Source organism: Acyrthosiphon pisum, chromosome A1, assembly GCF_005508785.2.
Source record: "Acyrthosiphon pisum isolate AL4f chromosome A1, pea_aphid_22Mar2018_4r6ur, whole genome shotgun sequence".
Lineage (NCBI taxonomy): Eukaryota > Metazoa > Arthropoda > Insecta > Hemiptera > Aphididae > Acyrthosiphon > Acyrthosiphon pisum.
This window is the reverse complement of record NC_042494.1, coordinates 11881089-11906205: the sequence shown is the minus strand read 5'-3', so window position 1 is coordinate 11906205 and position 25117 is coordinate 11881089. Positions and strand designations below refer to the sequence as shown.

Genomic DNA, 25117 nt, shown 5'->3' with positions numbered 1-25117 from the left:
TAAGTACCATACGGTCGTATATTATACTCATATTCTTTGTAATGCCAATACGTTAATCTCTATACCGTATCATGCCGTATGATGGCCGATGGGTAAGAGTTATAAGTTTTATTTTCTAAAACGCACATACAACATCACTATCACAATACCCATTACGATAAAAATAAATATTTTATTTTTATGTTGTACATAGCACTTAATAATTAAAATGAAATTTTCAACAACAAAAAAATAAAGCAATTTCGGAAACGTGCTTTATTAGGTACCTACCAAAAACTATACTGGTAACGATTTAATTTTAAAAAAAAATCCGCAAGCTTTATCTCGTTTACCCAACCAACTAGTTTATGATGGCCTGTCACGTTGTTCAAACTTTGTAAATAAAAACACACACACACACACACAGAACGGAGTTATCTAAATTATAGTGAAAAATCGAAAATATTCACATTTCCATTATTTCGTTTCAATGCGTTTAATAACGTAAATATAATGTATATATAAATATATTCCTAATTCCTATACACATTATTATATAATCCATAAATATAAAAAAAATGATTTTTAAATAAATTGCTTATAAAATATTTTTTTTTTCCAGCTATATAGATGCTGAACAATTAAACCGATCATGATTGGCCCTTTAATAAAAGTGGCTTTCATTACCACGGTTCTGATTTGTGGAGTACACTGTGAACGATACATAGGTAAGTAGTATAATAGGTACTTAATTTATTGTATACGTATTTTCAATATTTTTTATCAATCACTTACTTTGTAATAACAAATGTCCTTTCTTCTTAATTACTCTGCTTCCCTACAAATTTCATAATTCGAATAAATAGGAAAAACAATATTAAAAACAACTGCAGTTTACTTTAGTATATTTATATATAAATATATTTTTAATATTCAAACTTGTTTATAGGTATAGTACCACTGAAAAAAAAACACTTGAAAGTATTTACAACACTTGTTGTGCGAGCAAGGGTGTCCTAGGGTTATTTTCAGGGAAGGGACAAAATTAAACTAGATTCTATATCATATAGGTACTAGGTTTATTTTACTTGAAAGAGAATAAAGAAGAAAAGGTATCTAATAATGTAAACATTACTTTAAAAAAACTTTTAAATGCTGCAAGACATTATGTAATAATATTCATGAAATTATAGAATTTGAGTAGACAGTTAGGTAACTTAGCTTATAATTTTTATATAATTATTATATCATCATTTAATGGGGAAATAAAAATTACAAACTAATCCTTAATAATATTGTCAATGTATTCAGTTTGTTTATATTAAATTATTTCCCAATAAACCAACACTTATTGTGCATAACCCGTCAACCTTTTTATCACTCATTGTTGACCTTATGTCTCAACTCTGAACAAAGTACTGAATGACCTTTCTATAGTGCAAGTTATTGGTGACAATGTAATATATATTAATAGGTATATAGTATGTACGGCGTTTGACTTCAAGAAAAAATGCTCAATATTTGAATAATTTAATCTAATCTATTGTTATATTATTATTTATGTAAGTTTTCGATTTTAATTGCAAGTAATTATACCAAATTAAACCATTCATTTTTAAATTTTGTATCTTAAACTCTTAAACTGATTTCCTCGAAAGTATTATTATTTAGTAAAATGATTATCAAATTGTTATGTTATTTTGTTAGGGGTCAGTTATCTGTGGTCATAAACTCATAATACTGAGGGCTGAGACAATCAAAAACATGAAACAATTAACAATCCAGTGCCTATTCACTTTGTATTTTACAAACTTTAGTTGCAAAAATTTTAAAAAGCATAATATTATAGGTATGAAAAAAAATAAAAAAACAGTCATACGTTGGCTTCAGACATCAATAATCAAGAATTTAAAAGCATATTGTGTATTGAGGTTTTTTGCATATTTTATTATTATCCAGAGTGGGACATGTCCCTCCCTTTCCCCCTTCCAATCATTAATTGACACCCACGTGCGCATGCTATTATTATTTTATGTAAGATAGTTACTTCCACTTTATCAATAAATAAATAGGTCCCTACCTACCTGATGAGTTTTTTCAACTAATTTAAGGCAATTTTATATCAAGTTACTTCAATTTAAATTTAACGTGTTTAATTGTGTTATTTATTTTGTAAACTGTTGGTTAGTGGGTCGATTAATTTATTAGAACTACATATAATAATTTATTATGAATGCGCTTGGCTATTTAATGTAAAACGTAAAAAATAATATGACCAAATTTTGTTTTTATACACCTGCATAAAAGTTATGTTAAGATTGTACTTCATTTATTCATACAACTAAGTACATAATAATTATAGATGATATCATATTATCATACACAACGATATTGAAATATCCAAACATTCAATATATAACTATTTTGTTTATATATTTATTTACAATTAATAGATTTTTTATCAGCCTGATAAAAAAAGAGTGTTGGACCAAAAATCATTTGAAACGATATTACACATTGTTCAATATGATTTATTACTAGTATGAATAAATTAATAATATCATGATTATTTTAAATTTTTTGCAATTAGAAATGCGTGTAATAAATAATAATAATATTAATAATAATAATTATATTGGAAACGCACACACATATTTTATGTATTTATACATTACCTACAAGACTGGTTATAGATCCACAGATTTTATCACATTTTGACGTATAATATTTTTCGGATAGGTATTATATAAAATATAAATTCATAAATATACGTTAATAATATGCACAAAAGTTTTCAATTTTCAAAAAAATGTTGATATAGGTACACATTAATATAAATACATTTTTATTTTCAAGAACATTTTATAATATTATGTATATTATATTTTTGCGTACCCTTAAGAAAGAAAAGGAAGGAAAAGATTAAATATGATAGATTATTTTCGTCTCAGCAGGTGCCTTATACATACTATTTCATGATTTCCTTTTTTTTGTTGTAATTATTGTGATTTTTCATTTACTTTTAATGCAACCATAAAACTGACAATTAGGACGGACGTTGGAGTGGAAGAAGAGAACAGGTAAATTTATTAAACAACTTCGGGGTAAATTTCATTTAAACTTTCATTTAATAATATAATAGACTCCCAACAGTTTATAGAAGGAAATGACTTAAAAAGCATGTTAAACCTTTTTATTTTTTATTTACAATATTAGCATGATTGTGATGATTGATATAATTTACGTAACATTAACAATTAAGCTATTAACAAAACTGTAATACTAGCTAAACTAGCTAAAGGTTTACCTTTGTTATTGCCTTATTATTTATTATTCATGTTTCATAAGATCACTTAATAATTAATTTACTTAGTGGTAGTTTTAATTTTCGAGGTGATTAGTATTAAAATATAGAAACTATATTTCAATAACTAAATGAAAATTAAATATTTATGTTAATCAGAATATTATAAGATTCCATCTATTGTTATATGAATGTTCTCAATCTATTTAATTTAAAAATTTATGGACTTTGGAATTAAATGAAACTTAAAACATTGAATCGTTATTATTTGTTGAAACGGTAAATATAAACCAATAGGTACCTATATCTAATCAATTTAAGCACTTACGAGTATATAAAAATATATTAATAAATCGTTTATCTACGTAACACATTTTCTCACTTTAGTAGTAATCCGAAATAGTACAAAAATAGAAATTTTACTTAAATTAGAATTAGTCAACTTATAATTATATATATATAGATACTTTTAATCTTATACATAATATATACCTATTATAGTATATCTTTTAGGTACCTATTGTTATTATTTTTTTCTATTTTGTTAGTTTTAACTTTTAATAGTGAATAAAAATTAAGCTTACAAAATCTAATTTGTATATGATTGTTATAAGCTAATATTACAATCGAAAATAAAATTAAGTGGGTGTATTATTAAGTTTTCATTCTTCTAAGAAAAAAAACGAACTCAATTATATTTTTATTGAATAATATTTAGTAATTTTTTTTTTTGTGAATGAAAAACTACTTTTCATTCATCATTATTAATTGTAGTAGGTATTTTACTTTAATTCAGTTACGTTTTTATTTATATGAAAATTATCAAGGATAAAAATAATTTTACCGTTTTAAGTACCTAGCCATTGAGTTCCGTAAACTGGAATACCATACAAGTACAGATGTAGAGTGCTCAAAATAATATTTTAAGTACCTAATGCCCAGGTTAGCTACAGGGTTAATATTGTTAATGTAATGTACCCGTATAATACGCAACTATATCAAATAAGGTACAACTTGCGGTTTACCCATGTTCTGTATTTTAACATTATAATAATCTGTGTTCTGACGGTAACACCAGATAAAGCTGTAAAAAATAATTGGAAGTGAACACAAATAAAATGTGAGAAATTAAATTAACGAGTACTCAGTACCTACCTATATTATGATAAATATTTTTTACTCTGAAGTATCATATTTTAACAGTATAGGTTATTTGTTCGGATGTGTTTTTTTGTTATTTTGAACAACACACAAATAACACTCAAAATAAAGCTCTCGTTGTGACCGTTTCCTTGGTATTTGTAGAGTGGTGAAAATTCAATTACTTTGGGAACTCAGCCAGGTATACGCAGTTACCAATTGTTTACAAAGGAAGCAAAAGGCGTGTGAGTCAAATAACAACAACAATATCTAATTACGCAGTACAGGACGATTGAAAGTTGCAATATTGTATTATAGTCACTGCGCACGTAAATATGTATACAGTATTATAGGTACCTATGTAATATTTATTGTAGGTACGTAGGTATATTATATCATATAGGTAATTTACCGTGCATTTATTTAATAATGCCAAAATGAAATGGGTTATGTATTGTAAAACTTCAAAAATACATCAAATTAGAACCATCCTTTTTTACTTTAAATTACAGGACAGATGATTTTTTTTTAATTATCGTACCTACTATTAAGACTTAGTATCTAAATCAAAATTCGGACGCGTAGTTTCCGAGTTATTATACCAAATATATAGTTAAACACATATAAAATAAACTATATTGTATTTTAATATGGATATTGGGTTTGTTTATATTTACGAAAACAGTTAGATAAGAGATTCGATAGAAAGACAAGAAGGAAGGATAGGTATTATCTGTGATTTAATTGATTTACAAATGATATTAATAAGCTATATTGATAAATTAACATTTTACAATTTATAACAACTGTTTGAGTAATAAATAATAAACATGACTTAACAATTAATGTATTAAATTTACATATATTTTAATTGTTTATATGAGCATACCGGAGGGCCTTGCTAGAATCATGGCCTATTATCCATATGTTTAATAAATCAGAAACTATTCATTCGAAATTTAATTTAGACAGGCACTTAAAAATGTTAAAAAAATCAATCTGCTCAATAATTTAATTTAAAAAGTGGTTCGTTTGAAAAGCAGAAGTTTGTATCGTCACACGAGTACCTTGTCATTACTCGAAAATAACAACATAATATTATGGTCTTTAAATGTGTTTAAAAAAATCCAAAAATTGGAATTTGAATAACTTCATCAATGAAGGGGGTAGCACATCATCGGCGAATCACCTGTACAGGCGTACACAGTACACTGAGCGCAAGTGGTTTGTCCAAAATTCTTCCTTTATACGAAATTTAAGTGTCCTCTCCGTATCTGTAACCGCGGTATTCGGTCTACGCGTATATAGGTCTCATTATAAACGTCACGAGGACGTCATGTTGAACATAACGTAGTGTGTCTCTTTGAAGTTATCTGGAACTCAGCGTGTACCTATAGAATTGTAAACACGTGCCGTAATTAGATATTGTACGCACGGCCGCACGAGTAAAGTAGGGTCAATTTTATGGAACGGTATGGGCAATGGGCAGAGCCAAGGCCACCGATCACCGTCGTTACGATTAGGTAGGTACGTTTTGAGTTTCACATTTTGTGAACGAAATTTCAATTATACACTGCAGAATTATGTTGGGTACAAATATTTAATCACTGCAGGTAGATGATACCCACTTACTTGAACTTTGAAGCAAAAAAAAAAAAATAACGAATATGTTAAAAAACGTGTGTTTACAATATGAGTGTGTGAGTATAAAGTTCGCCTGAGTCAAAATAAGAATATATATAGGTACATCATACAAACATTTTCAATCGATTTTCATCTTGTAGTATGTGATAATTATTATATGCACCCAGACGCGCAGTAGTCGCGCAGTAGTCGAAAAGCAATTTCCGAGGTATCTGATTAGAACGTTTCACGAAGCCCTAAGACTATCATTTGAAAATTGGACATTGGTAGAATAAACAAACAGAAATAGCGAAAGAATTTTATGGTACCGATGATGGTAGAGTATATTTTTCAGGAAATCGTAAAAGTGTCGAATTTTCACATTATTAATTGTTCACAGTTGAGGACACTTGCTAACATATTATTATGTTCCAATACGTTTACCAATTATACACTTAATTATTTTTTATTATCGAGTAGGTACCTATTGGCTCTCATATAATATTATTGCATTGCAAATGGTTATCATCGCAACCCCGTATTCGCAATAATAATTGAAATGCGTGTACATGCGGTCATATATATATATTATGCGACAGCTATTATACCAGTGACACATTTACGCGGAAATAAATTATACGCTTTCAATCTTTTACAGTGTATAACGTTCACATTTTGATCGAATGGTCTTCATCTGTATCCTCGTTTGGATATGTCCATGCGTACATATAATGCATACTGCATGTGTGTGCGTGTGTTTGTGTATTTTATAGCGTCGTTTTCAATTTGAGGTCTAAGGGTGGAGGGTAGAAATGTGGGTGCGTGGGAATCATATTCCGGCGGCGTGTCGACCGGGTGGAGCCACGTATAGAGTTACGTAAAACCTCCCTCGATCAATATGCCGTATACCACCACTCCCTTCGTCGCACCCACACGCTTGGGCAACAGCATCATCACCACCCACGTTCTATCCTCATCCGATTCGGTCTCGTTGCTGTTACGACGTAGTTGTAGTCGGCCGGGTGCAGCAGGAGGGTAGTTCTCCGCTCGTCCTATATTTACGAAACGCGAACGTCCCAGACCGTGGGTTACTGACCATCGCTCTGCCCTCCTTTCCCACTACCATCATTTATGTCATGAGCAAATGGATATTTGTTATTCGTGCGAAAAAGAAATAAACTCTTAATAATACGGGCACTAGCAGAGAGAAAACAAAATAATACTCGCTAAGTACGCAGGTCAGACGATTTCACGTGATCCAAAGACATCTGATAGCCCATGCCTTGCAACAATAACATCTATCTATCTCTCTTTCAATCTTTTTAATTTTATATATTATATTGTACCTATATTGCTCGTTAACGTTTGCAGTTTACAGAACCAAAATATTTATACACCTACACTCATTTTATTACTAAACGCTAAATCTACTTTTCGCTCGTCCCGATTACTTTGCAAAAACGCAACCGATCTCTATAAGAAAGCGCTCTTGTCCTTAACTTAAACACAATCAATAATACATTATTGCAGGCTGTTGGCCATAACATATTAAACATTCGTCTTAAATTTCAGAATTATAGAGGCTATTCATAGGTACATGTAGTTTCAAAATGTGTTTTAGAAAATAATTGTTGATGCATTCAAATCTATAGGTATATAACAAATCGAATACATTTCATATTTCCCATTAAAAAAACATTAATTTTACATTATATTCGAAAACATTTAGGGTCTTATCCAGCTTTATACGCCCTATTCAGAATTCTAGAAAAATGACAAGACTTGTTTAGTTAAAAGTAACACGTCGTCTGTTGGATAAAAAATTCTCTGTACGTATAAGTGTCACAGATAGGAATGAAATGTTAAAAAAATATATTTACGTACAAACTCCATTTATAAACAAATTATAATTCTATTTCAGTCCATATTTTTTTACATTGTTCCCGAGTTGGAAATTACATTGTGTCGAGATATTAATGACCGCAGTACGAGTCCCTGCAGGGTATATTATTATATTCGCAGGAAATCATTTTGAAAACGGAATAGGTATTTACATAACAATATTATCACCGTTTTACTATCAGCATATAAGAATATAAAACTTAGTACACGTTCTTATATCTTATATAGTTACCTATATGTACAATATAGGTAAGTTATGCTCTGAACGTAGGTTTATTGTTACCTATAGCGAACGTTCGCTAAACGGATTTAAATTATATTTTAGTGTATCTACATCAATAATAGATAATAATAAACTACATTAATTAATATTACAAATATATAATAATATTATGTTCTTTATACATTAATTATTATACTAAATCATGTTTTTCTGACAATCGTTCATACTAAGTTTTAAAAGGTACCTACCTATGGTACCTACCTATGGAATCATATCCGAATAGAGTAGTATAATGTCAGCAAAAAAAAAAGTACCTACCTATTGTAGGTTTATCAAAAGCATTTCGCTCGCAAAACGTGAGTTTTTTTCAAAGTCCATCACTTTTTGATATCGCTATAGTACCGTGAAAAAATCGTCTATCATTGCCGCATACACGTACAACGTGTTTCTTTCGAGATAATAATATCTTCTTTTTTTCTGTACACTGAAACGTATTCATTATGGTGATATCTGATTGAATCCCAACTGTCTGCAGCTTTTCTCCGCTGTAATCTAGTATATTAAGTTTTTTTTCTATAAATTTTACACGGATCAGAAAATATAAAGTATTGAATAAATAGTATAGTTCTGCAATCTAATATATATTATACATTATATTATTATAAACATATCAATCATTAAACATAATATGTATAATTGCATACATAATATAGGCAGGTTGCAATGGAAATAACTGACAAATTGTATTGATTAACTATGATACCTATGTAGTAATTTTTTTTTGTACAATATTTCAATACACAATCAACTCAAAATAATCACACATATCTACAACGATCACAAAAACTAAATTAAAATTACATTTAAATTAATTAGAATAAAAGTTATTACATGCAGACACGTTTTGAAATATCGTAATGTTCGCGATTTTATCCTATATAATTTTACGGATATGGTTATTGTCTGCAATACATTATATTAGACGTAGGTACCTTTAATTAAACTTAAAACATTAGATCATTTTTACACGCATTATATTAATATGTTTTTATTTATACATTTTAAATTAAATCACAACTCACAAGCAAAAAATGTATGTTATTGGCAATTTCTTCATTCTGTGGCCTGTACTACTTTAAATTGTATTCAGTCTTTATAGAAATATCTTGTATTTACTATTTTCACCTAAATTGTATACATACTCGATTATATTATATCGTACTACTGCAGATACATATACCTAGTACCTATGAGATATCAAGAAAATCATTAATATAATATACCATGTACCTATTAAAATAATTGATATTGTTTTTTATATCAAAGTTTACGTATATACCAATAGGGATAGCTATATTAAAATACATTTAAAAATACAATATGTAAATATTATCATAATATTATGGTAAAATTGTATTTAAAATTAAACGAATCGTACCTAGTTCGTTAACTAGTTATTATTCTAAACATTTTAATAAATTACTATGCGCATATCAAACGTGATTTTCTGTTTAAAATAAGTGGTCCGGAATAACAACACGGATAATATATTCCTTTATAAATTATATTTTATCACTATTATTTGGTTTTTGTTTTAAAATTCATTATTTTAGCATTTTAAATATAATTTGAATATAAAAAACTGCACGGTTCAATTATTTAAACTTGATGAAGTGACAAATATTAATACGCCCACACTCAACAAAACAATGTAGTGTATTATAAATAATTTCACATATTGTGTATATTACAATATAGGTACATAGTAATTACAGTAATTGAAAGTAATTGAAAAATGAGCTTTAGCCCTTAAAATATTATGAGTTGAAATTTAATTTTGAATTAATTTTCTCGTATACTTATTTCAAATATTTATAAAGATTCTTATTTTTATGCCACGTCCTTTAATGTTACACAAACACACACACACACACTAGTATAAAGAAAAATAAGTTAGAAATTATTCATCCTCACAATTCACAAATATACTCAAATTGTAAACATGGTTATATACAAATATGTATATTTATATTACTTTGTGGTAGATTTTAATTTTATTCTACGTTGATATCTGTTCGATTTTCCATAAGTTTTAGTAGTTGAATACTGATAAATAAATATACTGCTTCATTATACTATATTAATAAGCGATATTCTTTTTCTTCATTTTGTATTGTTAAATCCATTGTTTTTTTGATTAATGCATTTCTTTCAAGACACCATTATAGTCATTACTCATTATACAGTGTACATCATCTAGTCTATATAGACTATTGCATAATTTATCTTCTATAAAAAAATCATGCTTTTTTTACAAATTATAAATTATTTAATTGTATGCGTTTAATCATTAATGCCTTAATACAAATCATTAAAAAATTAAACTTTGCCTAACTTAAGTACAGTTTTTAATATAATTTTTAATACAAACCATTTATCCACCACTCCATATAAAGTTATTTTGAACCATTTTGACTACTGTGTATTCATATTTATTATATATTTATTTACTAAACAAAATATTTGAAAATTATTCTGATATTCATATGGGTATAGTGTTAGTTGTACATAAAAAAAACCAAATTTTTACACCAAGAATACACTTTAAAATGTTTAGAATGACTAGGGATTTTGTTAAAAGTCTTTTACATGTGTCCTTATGTAAAAATCTTGACCATGGTCATATATCTCCAATCTGACGTTTTTCTGTGTTTTCTGAATTAGATTTATGGGAATCTTCAAAAAGTTTACCGTTGAAAAACATACATTTTTCCGAGAAATAAGGGAGTGCAAGAAAAATTACATTTTTAGTCCAGAGAGAGGAGAGAGGAGTACCTAATAAAAAATGATTTAACCTTCAATTTGAAATGAAAGTTTTTTCACACTTTATTGACTTGCAAATTTAATGAATAAAAATAATAATTTGTATGAGAGTTTTGACCTTATAGTTTTTACAAAAATAGTATAGCCTTGTTAAAAATCAATAAAAATTCTGTTTTTATTTTTATTTTTGTCGAATAATTTCGCCATTATTTTCATAGTTCTTCGTTTAGCATTACATCTTTGTCATCTACGTATAGATATATTTTTTCCGAGTAATAAATCATCTGTTTAATTTAAAAGTTTTACCCTTAACATGAAACGATATACATATTATATTTTGAAGGATGTCGACTGCAAAATGCAAATTATAAAATGGGTAGAAAATACAAAGATGTTTTTTGTTATTACTTTTGAAGTGTCTTTGGTCAAAAGACTTTCATACGAAAAAGTACTTTTGAAAAGCTCAGCTGCAAGTTCTTTCAAAAATGGCAAAATTATATCAGATAAGGTTTGTTAAAATTGTCATAAAAGTTTATACGACATCACGAAGCTCTAGACTTGTAATAACGGAGAAGGTTAATTTTTTTCAACATTAAGCATTTAGGTTTTGTCTTATCAAATTGTGAATGTTATAAACAGCAGTGTCATCAAACTAATGTAATACATTATACTGATTTTCATAAAGCATTCAATGGTGTTGATCGTAATATTATATTAAATATTTAAATATAATATTACGATCAACAATTCACAAATTTTCTATCTAATAGTACAAAATTCAATTTTTTTAAAAATGAAGTAATATTAAATCTGTTATGCAATAAGAAGAACTAAAATTAAATTCAAGATCATATGCGATCGAAATATTTCGTGTAGCCCTTATTACTGAGCATAGTAGCCCACTGTATATCTTAAGGTCGATATATCCACAGAACGCTGAACAATCCTTCAGTATCTTTAAATATTTTAAATTAAAATATAGTCTGTATATTCTTAAAAGTTAAAAACCAGAATTTGGATTAATTAATTTTTATAGAAAAAAACATGGAAATTTGCTCGTATAACGACGTGTACCTACCTACATTACTTGAATTAGGTGCATATAGTTAGCTACTTCGTTTAGTGTACATATGAATAACATCGATTATATTATAACTCTACATTTTTTCGAATTTTTCTGGCACAGACACAAGTACACAACATTGTGATTACCTAGATCGTATTATACAGAGGGCTTATACAAGCATGTTCACCTCCATTTTTTCATTCAATAATTAATCAATTTAATTTTTTAAGTTCTTATACGTTTAAATGACCTTACTTTCGAATAGATATTATGTTAATATTTATGTTAAGCGATTTGTTATTCTGCCGTCCACTCGCCTTATCATGGACCGACAGCCTGCACTCCTCACCACTGTCACCAGCACCACCTGCAGCCGCCACTTGGCTCGCCAACTCACTCGTTCAGCGTGTTGCAGCCTACACATGGCCCGTCAAACAATGCTCTAACCCCTATAATAAAGTCTCTCCTCGGATCTCCACCAAAACCAACTCACTGGCTCTTCTCAAATCCCATGCAGTATAGTGGGACCCATCAAACCGACTTAATGGTCAATCACCACATCATCTCCGTGGCCATTTGCTGCATTGTCTGCACGGCCAGTCACCACATCGTCTTCGAGGTCATTCACCGCATCGTCTTTGACCACCTCCCACATCATCCCCGTAGCCAATCGCTTAATAGTCTCAGCGGCCGGTCACTGATCCTATTCCACCAGTGGACGGCCCGCAGCAAGAACCACCTCCACCGAGGCGGGCACAGAGAGCTGTCTTCACACTACTTCAGATTCGAGATCGACCATTCGGAGGCATACCGCTTCTGCTGGGAAAATGATGAATCCATGATATGGGTGACGGAGCAATATCATTCAGGATACCCGCTATGGTCGTTAGATTGGGTATCACGATACAAGTTATCAAAAGTCAAAACCACACTAAATCGTATGTGTCTCGAGTTACTTGAATTACAAACGAGTACCTAGGTCTGGTATCGGTACCGCGTCAATTGTTTCACGAAAATACGGAAAACCGGAGCCTCATCATGGTCATTAGTTACGTTCGATATTCCGTCTATATCGTAGTATACCTACGTTACGTTTTTTGAAAATATAAGAGATATAATTTAGTTAGATATATAATTTACTTAACCAAACCTAATCGATAGTTGTATGTTTTTCACCATATCTTTAAGTTACTCTACACAACTGCGATGATATTATGCATGAATGACTATTGACTGTGATGCAGTGCGGATAGCAACAAAAATTATTTATTAAATAGTTTTAATGGCAATTTGTTATGCGAATCGCATAACCTTTCACGTATGTCAACATCTATAGAAGCTATGTGTATAAAAACCGTGTTCAAGATATAAGTAGGTATTTAAAAAAAATATATAAGTACCTATCCAACCAACGGCTATTAAGTTAGACACACTATAATATGCAATACGAAATTAATCTAACCCCCTAACCGTATCCCTGTACTCTCTAACTAATGACACCCTATAATACAAATTAGAATGGCACTGTTAACTCGTGAGATACGCGCTTGTCGATTCTACGTTCGTTCCTTCCAAGCTGAATTGACTCAAAGATTATAGGTACCTACATATATACCGTGGCATTATTCAGTTTGACAAAACCTCATTGACACATAGTACATAATATCCTGGCGCTGTTCCTATAAAATGCAAGAACGTATAAAGACTGAAATAATATTCAAACGCGGGTTTCAGGTCGGAAACACTTTTATTCGGGAGTAAAACAAACATAAGACAAATCACTAAATAAAAAACACTTAGCCCGTACTACGGCTGTTGCTTCTCGCGCACAATATCGCATACCTATTACCTACATACGTTCTCGCTGAATCACTCAACGACATCAGCGACCTATATTAAAAATTAACTGTTCTCAAAAAATATTCCAACCAATTCTACATAATTTATAATAAATAATATTATATTGACAACTGTCTACCATATATATGACACTATAATAAGTAGGTACCTATAATTTTTTAATAACTAAAACAAAAATATTTTAAAGCATTTTCAATACTTTATTCGGAGTAATTTTTTTTATGAATAATTCAAATATCTATTCCAAATATTTTTTTTTAATTATTTTACCCAATTCTGCCTACTTGAACGTAAGCACAAATCAACAATATTCTGAACGAGGGTACTTGAGTTTCTGTTTACGTAAGTAGGAACCAATTTATTTTATTAATTTTTAACATTATACTCGCGTCAGAGTAGGTATTACAGATAACATTAAATGTTGAAAATAAAAGTTAAAACTGTAATAATTTTGTAATTTTTTATTTTCTGTTTATATTTTGTAAACACCAAGTAGATGAAAGAGTATAGCAGGAAACGGTAAAGGTTTAACACATGGTACACCTTGGAAATAAATAAAAACTTACAAAATATTTGTCTGCGTAGGTATACTGCGTTTGTAGTAAAATATTATATAGGTATTATAATAATATGCGTAAATTTAAAATGTAAATTTTATCTGCAAAGCAGTACCTAGTGTAAACAATATTTAAATATATTTGTTATGGTTCATCACAAATGTATCGACATGAATAATTTCAACAGTTTTTTTAATTAGGTGCTTATATAAAATTCCGACATGAAAATGCGGTATGGATACAATATAAACTAAAATCCAATTAAACTTAGTTCTGTAAACGTGACTAGACAATCAATATGATGGACAATAATGCTATAGGTACAAAAAAAAATGTTATTTTTGTAATCTTCTAATTATATAAAAATCTCGTGTTTGTGGTCGCAATCCTCCGAAACGGCCAGACCTATTTTTTTTTTTTTAAGAATAGTAATTGCTAGGTATATGAGAATAGGTCGTGAGGTATTTTTCACCCTCCTAGGTCAAACCCGGGGAGGCCCTCAAACGGAGATTTCGAGATTTACGGTAGAAATTTTTGTTTATAAATGGTTATTATTGGTAATAAGAGAAATATTTAGTAGAAATCGGTATTTATTATATTTTGGTTGCCATTAGTTAATCGGACAAATCAGGTGCAAGCATGCATCAAATCAAATTTCCACACATTGCTTACATTATAATATGTATCACACATTATCCGCGACCCGACGTAGTCGGATTGCCTACCAGGGAGGCAGAGTTATACCCAAAAGAAGTTGAACAATCACAATTTTTTAAAAGTTGTAATTTTTTACGCGCAACGAAGTTCGCGGGATAAGCTAGTAATATAATATATACATATATAATTAGGTATTAATTTCCAATAATAAGTTGTATTCGTTTTAAAATCTACTAAACCTCCTTATCTCCTGCAGGATCTGGGTGTACCTAATTAGATATGTTATTATAGAACAATAACTTGCGTGATGGCGAAAGGCAATAAAAATATTTAGATTTGTTTAAGGAAAAAACAGAATATATATGCCTAAGAAAATACCTGTGTAAGATGAATACAATATAAACTTGATGAACTAAATAAGAAAATTGTATTTAGTTTTTTAGTTAGCGTGGTTTTATATATAATATAAATATATAATACTCGATGATTATTATTTGTTTATGGATATTATGTAAAGAATGAATATTAAATATTGTAAACTTTAAATAGGAACTTGGTAATTCTGATAAGCTCAACGAACCAGATGTGCTTAAATTTCCATCACGGTAAAGACTATATTATAATATATAGTAACATGAGCAATATATATATATATATTATATAATACAGTTATATAAAGAGGCTTTAAGAAACTTCAAATGCAAATTATTTACTGACACAAAAAGTGTAATCACCCGCTTTTAATTTATAAGTATAAAATATAATAAGCTTGGTAGGTATTCATTTATAGAAGTATATTAAATTAAAAGTTTATAATTTTGTTGAGTGTTATATAGGTATGTATTTTAGTAGAAAAATAAGGATAAATTAGTGTTGTGTTTTATTTCCATATGTTTCATGCAAGATTATAAATAATAATTAACATGGAATAAGAAAACAGTATTTAATAGAATTCTAAACTTCTTATATTAATACACAAAAAAAAATGATTATAAAATTGGAATAAAATAACACTTTTGAATTTGGTCAAAACAAGGTAACACTTAATCGTGTTAGTGATTCTTAATAATATTGAAGCTTTTATTTAATGACAATTATATTAACAAAATATCTTGTTTTAATTTTCAGGTTGCTTATTTAACCGTAATGTTTGTTCTCAACGCGAATTGTGCTTTGATGGTAAGATGACCAATTATATATGACTTTATCAAAAGTTACTATTAGTTTTAGTAGTATAATTGAATTAAACCAATAAGTAATAACCATAACATTTTTTATTTTATCATAGATCATGCATTTGGCAAATGCATTCCAAAATATGATAATGGAGCCGGAGAATACACGTAAGATGATAATATTCGTATACAAGATTTACTACCAAACAATAAGTCATAGCTATCTTAATACCCACTTCCACCGAAATAATTGGTTTCGATTTATCACGTGTTTACATAATACAATACCTATTAATAATTGAAAAATAGCCTCCTTTCTCCCCTAAAATATTTCCAACTTTTGATATAGTTTTTGCGTACCTACCCATCACATAAATTCAGCTAATATTAATGTGGAATAACTCTTACATTAAATAATAAATAATAATGTGATAAGTAACCAAATATTTTTATTTTAGGTACAAATTAATAATGAATAACCTTATGATTCTACGGGAAGATATGAAATTTCTCTACTACAATGGTTATAGTTGGCCGCATCCTTTTACACAATGCGTACTTCAACATCGATTGAAATTGATAAGATATAGTTTACCACCAGTTGACAATTCGATTTGTAATCAATACTTAAGAGTACCTGACGGCAGACAAGTAAGTCGCTTACATAACTATTGATTTAACGGATTTATTTTATTGTATTATGTTTTCTATTCCAGAATGATGATGGAAATTTTGCGGACTTCTACAAACAACCTGATGTGTATGTGGGTGCGGAAGATATTGGTCAAGATCGTGAATACTATCCCGATATAGGTATTTAAATTTAAACATTATGAAACATGTCGGGTTAATGATGGTGTTTGATTTAGATTATGAATATCGTCGAAATATTATTAACCGAAATAGACTTCAAGGAACTCCTTTGTATTTACCGTGGATGCCAGGCAATACATTATTACTGGTTACACTTGTGAAACAATATATTATATAACGAAATGCATTACTTTTATAGGCTCTAGACAACAACAGTACGAAGAAGATCCAAGTGCGTTAGTTTATGGTCAACCAAGATTCCGCCCGGATTACAACACGCTGGAAGGATTTAGAGCAGGCGAAGAAATGAAGGATACTGTGGACGACGAGTGGAAAAAATTGAGACAAATGGACATGCTATCAAAGGGTACAGACAATTCCAATAAAGCTTATACGGAAGGTGGTTTAGTGTTCTTGCCGAAAAAGGGTAAGCAAACGGTAGTAAGCAAACAACTAAAACACATTATAATTTAGGATGGATATTTATAGGAGCTAATGGCGAGGAGGATGAAGTAATGTTTAGTGATTTCATTAATAATTATGATTCAGAATCGGGTTGGGCCGGATTCAAAAGACCCGAACGATTGGACGTTAAAAAACCAGGACCATTCTTTAAATTAAATAATTTCGTAGTAAGTTAATCAAACCTTGAACAGAAACTATGGACTAAAATAAACTGCGATGTTAATAATTTCAGAAAAATGACGAAGGGGGTGAACCAAAATCATCAGAGGATATAACGAAAACTGTTGGTACGTTATTTTTAACGTGATTTTAATAGCATAGAGAAATTATTTTTTTTTTTTATTCTTGCAGATGCAACAACTTTGCTAGGAACAAACCGAAAAACGGATTCAGAGGATAATAAATCAACAAATCCTAAGACATCAACAAAATTAACTCAAGATGATTTCAAAACCACTTATGTAAGCAAAATTGCACCAGAAGAAGAAAAATATGGACAGAAAAAAGAAAAGACAAAGGATAAAATGGATGATACGGATGATGATAATTATGAAGTGGTCGACACTTCTTATGTTTGCATCCGACTAAAAGAAAAGTGAATTTGTTTTTGTTATTCAATGTATATTTTATTATTATTATTTATTAATTTATATAGGATAAGTAATCCAGATAGAGGAGAGAAACTACTTAAAACGCTGGCAAGTATCATCAACGTTGAATTTAAATCTATGGTGAATGCTCGGTAAGTGGTCTATTGCATATTAACAATTTTTTTCTTAGTATATAGTGGTTTAATACTTGTTATATAGGTATTAGAAAATAATAATTTATTGTAAAATTAATAATCTTAAACAGAAGTTAATAATATAGGTACCTAACATTATATTAGGAATACCCGAATACCTTTGTTTATTTTTATTTATTTATATTACCTAAAGATGACCCAAGGCTAAAACTAGTAGTTAGAATAAATGTATGATACTTTTGACGAGAATTTTTAATTATTTATTAAGACAGCTATTATTTTCTAATATTTTTTCTATTGCAAAATTATTAATTTTTTTTTTCAGTTTTGAAGAATCTGAGATTACATTCCAGATACTCCCAAGTGCTGGAATTAATGTTACAGAATTAGTGAAAAAAATAGAAACAATGAAGAACAAATTCGCAAAGAAAACGGGTTATACCATTGACTTTGTGAGCATTGGAGATAAGGTAAATGTACCTATATGACAGCGTTGTATTAAACGTGGAAACCTAAGTTAAATAATATAAATTTAGGCCAAGACACCATCAGTGATGATGAGTTCGACATACGAAGACAGTAAAAATTTCGAATGGATTTTCATGTCAGTCGCAGCTGTGTGCGCGGTAGTAGCCTCAGCTGCGGCGTTATTAATTATTAGAAGACATTCAAGATATAAAAACAAATTTGAGGGGTTGATTGGTAGTAGTGCGGAAGTCAGTAAAGATTATCAGGTAAATATTTTATCGAGATATAATGATATATACTTAACTCGTATAGTAAATGGTTACCTACTGTAATACCTACCTACATTTGTTTGTATTTTTTTTTTTACCTAGGAATTATGCCGAGCACGAATGTCGAATAAGAAAGAAGAACCGAATGCCGCGTCCCAGAGAATAGCAAGCTTGTCAAAAGATCCAGACAACAGTCCTTCTTCAAGGTCAAGCACGTCTTCGTGGTATTTTTTTGTCATAATTATAAGTACAAGATGTATGCTTAGGCGTGCGTGCGGGTGTAGCAGACGGGGTTAAACAGTATCATACCCATAGGACACTCATATATTTTCTTGCCATTATAATGGTTGCATCCAAAAATCACACACTGATCTATAAATAATAAATTTTACATTTTTAAACAATTATAAATGCATTATAAAGTGTGCGGTTATATCCTACTAAATATAATATAATATTTTAGATTCAACGATTACAACATTTAAATATAAGTAGGTATGACAGGTATAGTTTAAGTTAGGTACCATTACATTAAATATAATGGATGAGTGATGGAAAGGAATACTTCAATATGGTAGTTTTTCGTTGGATTATAGCTGGTACCTACTATTTTATTCAGTACGTATTTTTACTTAATTTTAAAATGACAAAAAGGACAATAACTTATCCACATTTTACAAATATTCTAAAAATTCATGAAAGATTGAATCGATAAAATAAAAACATTTATCCGGTAATTATTGAATCGATCAGTGACAACAAGTTAGGCCGCTTATTTTTTGATGCGGCATTTGCGATTGGTGCCGAGATTCCACATGTTCCACGCCTAAATATACATCAAAGGCCGACAAATTATTTCAACTTATGATGATATTCACTTTTAAGGGGAGAGGAACCGGTCTTATCGAACATGGATATATCTACCGGACACATGGTTTTGGTAATAACTTTGAAACGTATTTGACCACCGACGTCTAAATACTGTTATAATGGTGCGTTGTGTATTCTAGGCGTATATGGAAGATCATTTGAACAACAAGAACCGATTGGACAGCGAATGGGCAGCGCTATGTGCGTACGAGGCGGAACCGTGTGCGGTGAATGTCGCAAGAAAGGTGAGTAAAATTAAATCAGCCAATGACCACATTTATCACGATATATAATGGCAAGTAGGCAAAGGTAGACAAGTTAATGAAAAAAATTAACTTGATTCGGCGAACTTAGTTATTAGTGTTCAGTTAACAAATAATGATAAATATTTAACTCTGAAAGTTTCAAGTCAATATTAAATGAATATGAAAAAAACATATTTACTATCTAATCTCAATTCGTAAAAATATAATTATTTACCTGGCTGGGTCATAAGTCATAACGCAAAAGTTTCAATAGGTATCTCCCCAAAGGAACCAAAATGATTGTGCAGTGCAAGCGTGGAACATTAAAATTGTATAAAATATTAATTTTTAACTAATACTAAACTACTTATAACTATTTAACGCCCATATTCATTGCAACAAGCTGTTTTTAAACACGGTGGATTTTTCTAAAATATCATCACTTTTTTTTTTTTCATGCGTCCTCGCCGTTATAGCCGGACAACGCCAAGAAGAATCGTTACATCAACGCACTGCCATACGATCACGCCAGAGTTGTGATCAACGAGTATGCCAATATGAACAACTCGGACTACATAAACGCATCAACAATAGTACGTCCGATCGGTGTATACTGTATACCATAGACCAGCAGATAAATGGACTGTTGCCTAATACCCAATAAGTAATAACAAATCGGGATCAAGGCGTTGGCCCTAGGGCTATCCTTAGTGCCTATACTGCCCAGTGGTGGCCATTATGTTTCAATCATACGTAGACATAATACACGAAAATAATATTGAGATACAACATACGCTCCTCCCCCCTCTAGTTATTAATCATACTTAAGTTTTAAATATTAATTATTAGTGCTTGTGCTGCTAATATAGTTTTAGTACAAAACAATCTTACAAAAAAAATTTAGCATACACGTCCTATCGTACGCGCAGGTTATACACAATAAATTCCTATCATATGTTCATTTTTCAACCATGTAACCTGTATGGCAGTCCAAAGCACAGTCCATATATTAATTAATTGTATCACCAAATATCCAGTAGCGCACCTACATGGACATTTCCAATGGGTAGGGGGTGAGAGTTATATTAAAATATGCATGTATGTTGTATGTTTTAAAAACCAAGGGAGGGTAATGCCTTGTCCCCCCACCGGGTGTACGACACTTCACCCTGCAGGCATCCATACAACGACTATCGACGGATTTTTATGCGATTAATATTTTTTTTGTTTACTGTGTACATTTTGTGCAGACTGACCACGATCCGCGTAACCCGGCGTACATTGCAACACAAGGACCGTTAGCCGAGACGTCGGCGGACTTTTGGCAAATGGTGTGGGAACAAGGCTGCGTAGTGATCGTCATGTTGACTAGACTGGTTGAGAACGACGTGGTGTTGTGTCACCGTTACTGGCCGGAAGAAGGATCGGAACTCTATCACATATACGAGGTAAACTTTAGGATTATATATAGGACATAGGCAGATATAAGCCCTTAGGTTACACCCTGCTACACCCGCTACTAATATGTAGGTATATCTACTTAGTACCGCATCGATTATAAATACTATTATATATTATTTATATAGTATTTATAAATTATAATCAATGTTAGTACTTTAATAAATTCACACATTCAACTGTTATAGTCAGTTTGAAATAGAATCAATACACATATTATTTTATACAAAAAAAAAATGGTACCCAAGTATGCGGCTACTTAATATTGGTGTCCGCTTTTTTCGTTTTTATTTTTAGGTGCATTTGGTGAGCGAACACATATGGTGCGACGATTACTTGGTAAGGAGCTTTTATTTGAAGAATTTGAAAACCGGAGAGACCAGGACCGTTACTCAATTCCACTTCTTGACATGGCCAGACGGAGGCGTACCGAACACTACCAAAGCTCTGTTGGAGTTCCGCAGGTAATTTACGTGGGTAGTTCGATGGTAAAGTGTATAGGAAGGCTGCCAGTAAGTGCATAGGTACCGTGTAGACGGGAGCTCGGGTGCCAGAGAACCCGTTGACATTTGTTCGGAGTACTAAGCTTCATAAAAATTGTGATCAAATTATTTTAATAATTAGTATTTACCTAATTTTCTTTAAAAAAAAAAATAATAAGAACATTTTTTTTAATTAGCGATTAAATTAAGTGGGTAGGTAAATCAATTATAATAAAGCAATTATCATTTATCCGTATGTTTTCGTACTGTCGATGACAATTTAGACGTAGGAATTGAATAACTATCTGAACATGCTGATCTGTTTTTAGAGGTTTTCAATATAGGATTAATAATTTCTCTGACTGTTTACCTTGATTTCTAATGTGTTAAATAAATTTAAACTAAGGTCAAGGATCAATAACACATTAACACAATAATACAGACTGTATCATAGTGTCATTGTCAGTTTTATGATGGTGCTGCAAATGTAAGTGGCCATTATCACTATTATTAAGAATGGATAGTCAAAGCCTTTACACACTATTATTTAATAAGAGTTCACTTAGAGCACCAAATGACTTTTTGAAATCTTGGTGACTATGTGGGTAGAAAATTCAGCGCTTAAAATGTTGTATACATTAATACAAAAACGTGAAAACCGTTTAAATAAAACGTATGCTACGACTGTTAACTGGCGTTAAGTTAGGTACTTAACACATTTATCGCACGCGCATTACAAGTTTTTTTTTTCAGGAAAGTAAACAAGTCGTTCCGTGGCAGATCTTGTCCTATTGTCGTGCATTGCAGGTAAGTCCAACTTATATTTGGGTAAATATTTGATATTTCTCACGCAGTCTGAATGTAAATGGAACAATAGTGTACTTATACCTGGCTAACCTATTTTATCATAATATACGCAGCGATGGTGTTAGTCGTACTGGTTCGTATTGCCTATTGGACATGGTGCTTAATCGTATGGCGAAAGGAGCTAAGGAGATCGATATAGCTGCTACCCTGGAGCACATCCGTGATCAGCGTTCGGGAGCGGTGGCGACTAAGGCGCAATTCCAAATGGTTCTGGCCGCCGTGGCCGAAGAAGTGCAAGCCATATTGAAAGCTTTGCCCCAGCAACAGACACCTCAACCTTTACCTCCGCCTCCACCACCAGCCCAACATTGAATTTCTTTTATCCTGTTACACATACACGATTTAAGCTCTACCCTTTGCTAGTGTTTCCTAAACTATAGGCTCAAAAAATCTTTTTTTGATCTCATCGACTATCTTCTAGACCTCATCATAATAAAACATTTATTCGGATGCTTGAAACTCCAGCATAATATTATATAAACTTAACGCCTTTCGTTTTCCTATTCAAATGTTGATTTATGTTATAATATTTTATATTTTACCGGTCAATTGTTACCAATACAAAAATAACCATAAAACAGGTTAATTATTATGTATTTTTTTATTATATAATTTTAAATGTTTTTTTATTTGTTTTTATTTTAAGTATGCATTTGTTTATTTCCTCTTCAAAAGTCATGAACTATTAAGTTAAATTTCCAATTTTATTTAATAACCACACAGACATTTTAACATTCGTATAATATTTAGTCATATACAATTATAATCAAATTACCTATTATTAAATATTAGAGATCATATAATAATAGTTTTCAATTTTTGAAATTAAATTTATTATATAACAGACATGCATACAACATATTATACCTACATTACATAAACTATATAATAATTTTGTGTTAAAAAATATATAATATATACTTATAAATTATAATAAACAATTATTAATATTAATAGCTATAGAGAAGTATTTAAATTATATCTATGCAAAATATTATACCTGTCTAATGTGAAATCTAAATCATCCGAATAAAATCTGAACTGTTCCCTAATGATTAAGCAGTAGTTTAATTTATTTGTTCATTTATTCATCCAGGAATGTTAAGCCTCAGCACCTAGTGTTTTCATTGATTACGTAATATATGTTTTATTCGCTAAATTAATAATAATTAATAGCTGAATAAATCTATAGTACTGTAAACAGTCAAAGGTTAGCACTCAACTAGTCATCATTGGCACTCTAGATGTATTTAAATTTAGTTTAATGTAATTTATTACATAATACGCATAATACATTATATATTTGCCTAAAATAATTATGAATGATATTATGGTCAACAATATCCCAAAAATAATAAGGAATGCGGATTAAGTTAAACTATGAATTAAAATAAATGTTTATCGAACAATTTTAAAAATTACTATATACATATTATATTGTAATATGTTAGGTAGGTATTTAGATTAGTATAGTGTGGCCAGCAAGATAACACGCCAATTCTGCTCATTCCTGCGTATAACCCTGTCATAGAGACCGGTTCCTTCAGGCAGAGTGTTACGGGGATGTGCACAGAAGAACCAAATTTTTGTTAGGCAGGTGTATGTTCTTTCACTTGACAGATTGACAGAGTACAGTTTGGTATCAAATGTACCAAGAGTATTAAAAGTGTAAAACACACAATCATAAATAACTAGTTTAGATTATATTTTAAACAGGGCTTAGCACCCGAATCATTTATTCGGGTTTCGGGTTACGGGTACTGGATGTATTCGGGTGTTCAAACACCGGAATAAAAAGTTTAAATAAACATTCGGGTTTTCAAAACCACTATGATTCGGGTTAATATTGGTTAATACGGGTGTTGAGTAGTCTGGAAAAAACATAACTTTTGATAACCTCCCCCCCCCCCCTATTATTAATAATAACAGCAACAAAAATAAGTGAAAGGTACGTCAATGAGTGATATAGATTACAAACATGCAATTTACCACTTGTGAAGTCGATGAATATAATAAAATGTTTAAAATAGGTAGGCCATAGGGGCGTTGAAGCATAGAGAAATAAAATAAAATATAAATTATAATTTCACAATTTTCAGAAAACTGGTAAATAGCCAAGAATTACG

General features: G+C 30.3%; 1 protein-coding gene across 6 annotated transcripts in view; it reads left to right on the top strand.

Moving 5' to 3' along the window:
* LOC100163602 (receptor-type tyrosine-protein phosphatase N2) overlaps positions 1-24062 on the top strand; it is a 50073-nt gene extending 26011 nt beyond the window's left edge. Inside the window, exons 2-23 of one of the 6 annotated variants that reach the window (XM_029486677.1) lie at positions 602-707; positions 3030-3059; positions 16263-16313; positions 16423-16477; positions 16768-16960; positions 17026-17122; positions 17179-17253; positions 17322-17549; positions 17612-17754; positions 17820-17874; positions 17939-18182; positions 18243-18329; positions 18658-18802; positions 18869-19066; positions 19172-19293; positions 19955-20009; positions 20080-20184; positions 20661-20777; positions 21435-21632; positions 21940-22106; positions 22878-22931; positions 23045-24062. In XM_029486677.1, the coding sequence (XP_029342537.1) occupies positions 632-707; positions 3030-3059; positions 16263-16313; positions 16423-16477; positions 16768-16960; positions 17026-17122; positions 17179-17253; positions 17322-17549; positions 17612-17754; positions 17820-17874; positions 17939-18182; positions 18243-18329; positions 18658-18802; positions 18869-19066; positions 19172-19293; positions 19955-20009; positions 20080-20184; positions 20661-20777; positions 21435-21632; positions 21940-22106; positions 22878-22931; positions 23045-23303 (2754 nt within the window). In that variant the 5' untranslated portion in view covers positions 602-631 and the 3' untranslated portion in view covers positions 23304-24062. Of the gene's footprint in view, positions 1-601; positions 708-3029; positions 3060-16262; positions 16314-16422; positions 16478-16767; positions 16961-17025; positions 17123-17178; positions 17254-17321; positions 17550-17596; positions 17755-17819; positions 17875-17938; positions 18183-18242; positions 18330-18657; positions 18803-18868; positions 19067-19171; positions 19294-19954; positions 20010-20079; positions 20185-20660; positions 20778-21434; positions 21633-21939; positions 22107-22877; positions 22932-23044 lie in introns of all 6 variants that reach the window. The other 5 variants (XM_029486676.1, XM_029486678.1, XM_029486680.1 and 2 more) reach the window with 5 other exon arrangements.
* Positions 24063-25117: the final 1055 nt, after the last annotated feature.